Source organism: Austrofundulus limnaeus, unplaced genomic scaffold (genome assembly GCF_001266775.1).
Source record: "Austrofundulus limnaeus strain Quisiro unplaced genomic scaffold, Austrofundulus_limnaeus-1.0 Scaffold829, whole genome shotgun sequence".
NCBI lineage: Eukaryota > Metazoa > Chordata > Actinopteri > Cyprinodontiformes > Rivulidae > Austrofundulus > Austrofundulus limnaeus.
This window is the reverse complement of record NW_013953231.1, coordinates 29,781-38,504: the sequence shown is the minus strand read 5'-3', so window position 1 is coordinate 38,504 and position 8,724 is coordinate 29,781. Positions and strand designations below refer to the sequence as shown.

At 37.3% G+C, this 8,724-nt stretch overlaps 1 protein-coding gene across 11 annotated transcripts in view; it reads left to right on the top strand.

Moving 5' to 3' along the window:
* Nucleotides 1-8,724, top strand: part of adgrl2b.1 (adhesion G protein-coupled receptor L2b, tandem duplicate 1) — an 82,308-nt gene that overhangs the window by 44,897 nt on the left and 28,687 nt on the right. For all 11 annotated transcript variants that reach the window (XR_001312139.1, XM_014028915.1, XM_014028907.1 and 8 more), the window contains 2 exons: nucleotides 3,238-3,537; nucleotides 8,100-8,200. Coding sequence is in view for 10 of the 11 variants with exons in the window: in XM_014028915.1 (XP_013884369.1) it covers nucleotides 3,238-3,537; nucleotides 8,100-8,200 (401 nt within the window). In the remaining variant the exon portion in view is untranslated. The remainder of the gene's footprint in view (nucleotides 1-3,237; nucleotides 3,538-8,099; nucleotides 8,201-8,724) is intronic.

The following is an 8,724-nucleotide window of genomic DNA, read 5'->3' as shown; positions in this document are numbered from 1 at the left end:
AAAAAAAAGGAATAAAACCAACTAAATAACCCTCAAACTCCGGCTCATCTCCTTTGGTTAGATGGTGTTGCTATGATTAGATCCGTTGAGTATGTTAATTATTTTTTTTTCCATGAAAGATCCTCACAGTTCACAGAGAAAATCTTTTTAAGTACTAAAATAGCTGAAATAAACTGAAATCACTTCAACTGTTTAAAGCTTGGAAGAAAACCCAGTTTGACCTTGGAAGCGCTTTGAAGCTAATTTACAAAATAAATTTTCAGGGACTGCGTTAAGAGGGTTAATTTGGCTGTTCGGACAACAATTTTTTTTATTGTCTTTCAGCTTATCTGAATCATGAAGTTTTAAAAAATTATTTACAGGTGAATGTTAGTTTTAATTTAAATGTCTTTATTTAGCTGTGAAGCTGCCCAACAGTCTCTGCACATATGAGAAACATGTTTAGAGAAATTAATGTAAAGCATATTTTGAAAGTTTTTTTTTAGGGGTTTTTATTATAAATAAGTATAATATTCAACTAAGTTTAATGTTACAAATACACTATTCTAAGGGTTTATGTTGCTTTAAATGTGTATTTGACATACATTATCATTAGTTTCCTTGAGCACTCCTAATTAAAATTGATACCCAGTAACGACTCAAGTTTGAACTCATTACAATGTGCATTTGTAGCACGTCTAAATTAACTGACTCACTAAAGATAAGGGAGATTTTGAATTCGTTCTCGTCTATTAAGATTACAAAGAAACATTGAAAAGCAGACTATTTGCACGTTGTAATAATTTGCGCTGAGACGTGCGATGCTTCAGAGCCTTGAGATGGAGAAAAATGGTCTCAAGAGCAGGTTAATCAGGAGATGCAAGCAAGCTGTTACAGACAGCTGCATATTAAGTTTTATATCAGCCCATAGAAAAGCAGAAGTTTGCTCAGGTATAGAGAGGTTTAATATTCTGAAATTCAATTACATGTGCCCTTGTATTGCATTATATGTGTCTATTGAATCTACCAAGTCAGCCTGTGAATCTTCACACTTTTTCAGACTCGGGGAAAAAAAAACTGCCTTACATAATATATTTGGAACTTTTTGTTCAATCTTATATGCATCCTTGTTATATTGTTAACATCTATAGACTTTTTTAAAATATGTGTTTTTTATTGTGTAGTTAATAACTGGAGATTCACCAATCAATGTGTTCTTTGCTGATTACAATTTCCAGGTTTTGTGAATCCCTCAGTTAGAATTTTAAACCAGGCTTCCATATGATTTGTGTAAAWTATTAATTTGTTAAAATGTTAATATTCTCAACAATTTAATGTTCACTTTTTGTTTAAGTCTGTCCCCTGTTTACGAATTCTAAGTCTCACACAGAAAGCTGGACTTGAATATGTCACCATTTTAAGCAGCAGCTGGTACTGGAGTGTAAAGGAAAACAACAGCCTGAACTGTAAAGTGAGCTGCAGTTTTATCTCTGTATAAAATCCAGTTTTCTTCTAGTAGCCTCTTGTGCTTCTTCTGACTTTGCACTTGGATKTCTGCACTTTTCAATTGAAATGGAAAAAGCTCGAGTGGGAAGCGAAACACCTTCAAGTAGCAGAAAATAAATCCAGTTTTCTTGTTTCAAAACTCTCAGAATCTGTTGRGCCCCGGATGGCTGAGAATCTCCACAAATCATTTTTAATATACACCTTAGATAATTTACAATTAGTCTACTTCACATGGTGGAAACTTGCAGTAATAACATGCATATGGTAAAGAATTGTGTGTTCAAGGACTGTGATTGATTCTGATCAGGAGGAGAGAAAAAAAWTTTAAGTGTCAGAATACCCAATCACTGCTCAAGCTTTAAACCAACCAATTAGAAAAATGCAGCTTTGTTAATAACCTACACCCCTAATGTTAGCCATGTAAAACATTTTATCAGCACATCATTAGGCGTGCAGCCATTTTGGCCAGGCTTGCCTTTGAATYTATGTGAGGACACAATGACTGAATAAGTGTGAGGCAATTGGCCYGGGCTCCTGTCAGGGGGAAAAAGGTCAATGTGCGACATGTCACAATTCAGCCACACTGTAGCGTTTCTCCTTTCCTTTGTAGTGAACGTCACAGAAACACTGCTTCCCCCCTACTGCGGTGGCCTCTTGGCCTCATCAAAGATATCAGCTTTGTAATAAGCTCAAATATTTTACCTGAATGAAAAAGCAAAGATCCCCCTGACCCTCTGATTGGTGTGAAAAGAGAAATGTCGGCTCTGTCACCATTCTCTCTCAGGAAATGGAGATAGGTGTCTGATGATGGAGTGTCAGATAGCATGATATTGCATTTTCCAAAAGCACCCAGGGAACATGAAGACTAGAGAGCCTTTTATGTGGACAGACCTCATTGTGGGAAGGTGCTTTTATCTCAAAATACAATCAGGCAGTTGTGGTTAAAAATGTATGGCCATTCATGCAGCAGACAAGAAGCCTTGGAGATCCATGCTGGCACACATGCACACAAACAGTCACCGTGTTTTCTATTTTATCCTTATTGGCTCTTCATACTGTATTAAATTTATAGATTTCCCATTTCTGCTCTCATTTCCCAGTTATCTCCAGGCACTCTGCAGCAGATATCAATCTYTGTGCGGGCAGAGATTTTAAGCAGGGACACACCTGAGAAATGGAGCAAACACGAGTGTGCTCGCACGCGTGCACATGTGCAGTCGCACACATTGCACTCGCTTGGTAGGCGTGAACTGAATCCGGTGGAAACACATTATTGCTGATGTATAGTTTTTCGCTCGTGGCAGTGCAGTCCTCCTTCCGCACACCAGCTTTATCAAAGAGAAAGAGATGAACAAGGCAGAGGAAAAGGTAAAACGCAGATGGGCTTTGTCTTTATTGTTGACATTTAATCAACCCAATACTGAGTCTGTTTAAAAGAAATCACTGCTGTGTGAAAGATTGCCCCGCTGCTATTGCTTGTCTTACTTATTGGCTTAAGTAAAATGGAAATAGTGCAAGATAGTGTCACATTGGAAGGTTTGTCTTGATTTCTTTTTGTGAGAGAGCAGAGCAGAGGTGAAGTTAAACCTCCGTGATCCTTTTATTTTTAGGCGTTTTAGGCATCAGTATCTCTGCAGAGGCCAACATGTCTAAGGATTGAAACTGTTGCAGTCTCTCCACTGATAATAGCATCAGGACTTGGAGACATTTGTGACTTGAGCTCTAACAGCTTTACTGTTCTTTTTGCTCTAGTTCCAACGATTGAGGATGCCCCAATCTCATCATCCATACCTAAGTCTACCACGGTGTTTACCACCACCACAGTGCCCACCATGAGGGGCCATGGTGACACAACAATAGCAGGGGCRGATCCAAGAGAGGGAAGGAATCCTTTTGAGGACAGCCACGGCTCAGTAACGGCTGAACCCACTGTCCCTGAGCTGCCGCCGACACCCAGACGCTCCTGCGAGGCCACCAGGAGGAGAGCCATCGACTGGCCTCAGACACACACCGGAACCACTGTCGACAGACCCTGCCCCAAAGGAACCAGAGGTAAGACATGTTTGTCTAGCTGTGAATGAAAAAGTGTTTGGGCTTTTAGAATTCGAGTCATATTTGCAGTAGTGGGCAGCGCTAATCCAAAAATTAGCTCCGCAATTTCTAAAGTGCTTATGAAAATATTTAGGTCCGCAACTTCAAAATTGCTTATGCCATAGAAAAACAAGTGGAAGCTCATTTTAAAGTGCAAGTTCAGTTTAATACTTACTAGCCGGCAACAATTCATGTACAGTATATGCACAACACTGCCAACTAGCGGTGTATGAACCCTTATACAGCTTAATTCTACAACCGCTGATTGCTGGGGATGTGATTTCCTGAAACAGACCTTTAGCTCCTGGTGTAAAAATTAAAAAGTTGTTGAGGATTGCTAGTTCGGCTGCTTCTTTGTCTTTTTCTTTTGTTTGTTGTAGATTTTTCATTAAAGAAGCATCAATAAAGTAATTTTAAAACTGTTTATTGGAAAACTGAAGTGATGCATTCTGGGTACATGGCCTGATTTGATTTGTGACGGGGAATGAAAGCACGCAGTACAGGAAACTATCTTCCCTTAAAATAAGAGCTTGGATTTTAAAGTTTTCCATGTAGTTTCTCCGGTTGACCACTAGATGACTGTCTTCACCAGCATAACATCTTTAAATCATTTCTGAGTCTCTAACCTCATTGCTTTGACCAATTACGTCAAGTATTGAGCTCCAGCATTTAAACTTTTTTATTTATTTATTTTTAAAAAGGAGCTCAGATTGTAAAGTAAAATAAATCAATACATACAAAATTTTAGTATGGATTACAAACATTAACTGTTTTTGCTATTGCCTTCCTGCTATGTAAGCAGCCACAAAGCATTGTGGGAAATGAGAACCCTGACCGAAAGCAACAGTCAGCAAAGATGTATACCTTCTCAATAAGTGTGTTTATCTAGGAGTGGTGCTGTTGGATAGATCACATGTGTTGTGATTCATTGACAGCCATACCTTCTGTTGTTCAAGATAATGATAACAGCTAGATAATTAGTTATTAGCGGTACTGCATTTTAATTTTAGAAAGCGCAAATCTGCTTATGAATTATAAAAATTAGTAAGACCGCTAAAGCGCAAATGAAGTATTTAGGTCCGCATTTAGTGGATTTGCACTTTAGCAGGCTGGTGCCCACCACTGCACATTTGTTTCTAATATAAAGCTAGCCCACTACGTGAAAAATGGAAATTTGTATATTAGGTATTTTTATACTGTTTTCATGAGCTTYCTTCCAATTTGGCCTAGTTCAAGTGACAATACCAGCCCTTTCCAAGCATTAGTTTTAGTCTACAAACATTGGTGCTGTCAGCTTTCTCTTCTATCAAAGTCAAAAATATATATTTTTTATTTCTTTACTCAACTGTTAGATTATTCCTTTTGAAGCTTTGTTTACTGTACATCCATGTCACTGCAGTAAAATATAAATTACAAGGCTTTGTCTCAAAGGTCCACAAGATGAAACACTAATAAAAACTTTAATTCAGTACAATTAGGTGCATTTCACAATATGATGTAATCCAGTGCAACTAGACTACACCACAAACCCCAGCCTTTAAAACTGCCACAGTATAGATCTAAATCCATATTTCTGACATTTTCCAATAACTAAAAAAGAAAACAAGGTTTCCAAGCTAATTTATATTGTTTTTGTTATGAATCATCTTGATTAGACCTCATTCTATACAATAACACTCATGCTTGGCAATCACATTTTTAGCATACAAATATTCATAAAGCGAGACCCAAAGTGCTTGACAAGACGTTCTGAAATGATTGCTATTTGTGCCCGTGTTATCGCTGCTTCCATTCTTGTTTATCTGCACAGAGTTGATAACATTTTGTTGTTTTTTTTTACCTCAGCAGTGTGTCAGTTTTAAAATCATGGGAAGGCGTGATTAGAGCCTTTTACTTCCACCATCAGAAATGRGAAATTACAATACCTCATTCTTGTTCTTTTTATGCAAATTCCAAACCATTTCTCCTTGAAATGAAAGTGAACAATTAGCTGAAGGAAAACAAATACCTCTACCTGTTTGCATTCTAAGCAAAAACAAAAAGCTAATGAAGGTGATGGACAGTTTATTTTATGAAACAGCTTTTCTTTTTCCCCAGTTAATATTATATTAAAGATTCAGAGTTAAAAATAATAATTCTTGGGTGTGAAGGAAGTCAGCAGTTAGGGACACAATTATTGGATGTATTTACTTGAGATCTATGCTGCCGCTGCAGTAATCTTACATAAATTACCYTCACGGCCTATCACTGAATGTGACAGAGCTGTCAAAATATAAAGCAAGGCTGAGTAGGAGAACAGAAAATTTGACATGGTAAAAAAGTGAAGTCTAAAAATTTCTGTATTGCTGTCAGAGAAGCGAGTTATAGTTGATGTAACCGTGTGTGTCGTAAGGGAGTATACACAATATGTGTATTGTGTCTGTGTCTCTTTCCTGCCCTCTCGAACCCCAGCTGGTCAGAGGAGATGGCAGCCCATCCTGAGCCTGGTTTGCTGGAGGTCATTTCTGTTAGTGATTCCTTAGTTTKGTTTGTTTTGCCCCAGACAACTTGTTGTCGGGAGCTAATGTTAGCGCTCACCGTCAATGTTAAAAGGGAMTCATTTCTTTCCACTGTCACCAGTGTGCTGCTCCAMATGGAAGATTGTAGATGTACTTGGATAGATAATTTTTTACTAATTAYTAGRGATGRGTGGATCAATACTGAAATATTGGTACCAACAATACAGAACACAGAACTTTATGCTCTAGAATCAATTCTAAATTCAAAATATCTTTGATGCTTCATTTGTTTCAAGTAATGTATATCAGTAACACTGTGGAAAGTAACTWAACTATTAAAATCTTGTCCAAATGYTACATGGTTGTTAGGAACTACTTTTTCTTTCACCTGGAAAATGTGCCTTGTCCTGAACATGTGTACCTTTGCTTAAACGATAAGCACAGCGACACAGTCAGTCCATAGTTGTTACATGTTTAGTATTTTCATATTTAAATGTTTATGTAACATAGATTAAGACAAAAGTTTTCATTTTTCTACCAGTTTTTGATAATTGAACAATTTATTTAATGGTTGCATTATTTGACTTGCACATAATATCAGTATTAGTGATTAGGGCTGCGTATTGATTCAGATTTCCCAAATCGATTCGATTCGATTCACAGGGGCCCAATTTGAGTCATGATTCACAATGATTCACAACGATTCAGGACGATTCACGATTCAGTTTGATTAATTTTTAAATTAGTTAAAGATATCATGCAACACTTTACTTTGATATGTAAGACATTCTCAAAGGAAATAATTCTGCAAATAGTAGAAACTAATTCTAACTTGGTGCATTGGTAAAATTATAAACATTAAGGGCAAACTTGTATATTGGAGTTTAATCTTGAAACAAAACTGTCTCAAGTTTCAAAGGGTAAACCCTTTGAAATAGAAAAGAGAAAGTGTTGTTGGATACATTAGTTTTTTAAGAAACTAAGAATAATTTTCTTGATCATTAAGAAGTGATGGAATTTGGTTACAGGAGAAGAGGTGGGATAATGTAAGTGTTTACTTCTGCCCACTCTTTTGAGTGTATGATAATTGTATATTTGTAATGTTTCTGTTACCTTCTGTTCAATCAAACTTAACAAGAAGAAAGGAAAAAAGAGTACTTCAGCTAAAACATTTCATCACTGTGAATTACATTAAGATGCTTCTAAAATTTTTTAATAAAATTGGTAACAAAACTAAACYAATTTGTTAGACTGTCATCTTTCACAAATTTATACAGGAGAACAGTTTCAGTCAGATGTTTACATTCCGTAGTTTTGGTTCGAGCCGCTCGAAGCTTCATTTCTCGCTACCGCGTCAGAGTGCAAAACTTTGCAAACAAATGTTGTCATGGCCTCTGTTATCTTTAAGTTCCGCTGAGAATCAGCTGTAATGTTAGTGATTCCTTAGATTCGTTTGTTTTGCCCCAGACAACTTGTTGTCGGGAGCTGATGTTAGCGCTCACCGTCAACCGGCTGTAAATCCACAGCAAGCCAGGAGTGACACACAGCATGGAAACGCGCAGCTTCATCGCACACAACACCCATGGGGAAAAATTGATCTCATGACTTATGAATCAATTTTCCCAAATTTGAACGAGAATCGATCCAGATAGATTAAATAGATTTTTTAAACCCAGCCCTATTAGCGATACCAGCCTGAGTTTTACTCTGTATCAGAATCGGAAAAGAATTCAGCAGTATTGAACATCACTAATAATTGGCATCTAATAATGTAAAATGCCCCGAGTTAACTTTTTTTGGTGAATTGGTTGGCACTAAATTGCCTTTTAGTGAAACTTTTCATGCTTTTATTCTTAAAAWAGTCATTCAAATAGCTGCTAGTCTTTCAGATCATTTGAGAAYCATCCTGAACATTTAGTCTTTTCCACAGGAGAGATGGTATAAATGAGTGAATAACAGGAAACACTGTATCTGAGCACAATTTTGGCTTTTCTTCAACTGCTGTGTTTTTCTGTGGTCCTGCAGGCATTGCCACTTTCCTCTGCACGGTGGCAGGGACATGGTGCTCCAAAGGACCAGACCTCAGCAACTGCACTTCCCACTGGGTGACTCAGGTGGCACAAAAGGTAATAAAAAAAGGGGGAAAAAAGGAAAGCAAAAGCAAGTTTGCCCATTACAAAACATAGCAGCAATCAGGCACGTAACAGGTCCAAAATCAAACATCTACTGTATGTGCAATAGATGACCTRTTTGCTTGTTTGGGTTATTTTCTGAACAGGTCAAGTGTACTCAAAATGAAACCACTCTTTTCCTCAAGGGGAACATGTGTCAGCTGAGAGGGGGGGAATAAGATTTTTGATTTGATTTGATTTGATTTATTTATTTAACAGGAAAAGATTACTAAAAATCAAGCCTGACTCAGCATAGTTGCTGTTTTACAGCAGGTTCCTGTTCTGCAGCACATAAAACACTCAGGATTACAGCATTACAATCACATCATTAAACACCATAGACACAAAGACAAACAAGCGTACCAAAATTCAAAAAGGCAGCATTTGCAAAATAGGATGCCTAAATATGAGCACAACAAAAAGTGTCCAGCAGATGACAGACAAGATTCTTCTTAAAGGGCTGTAGTTTTGAAATGGAC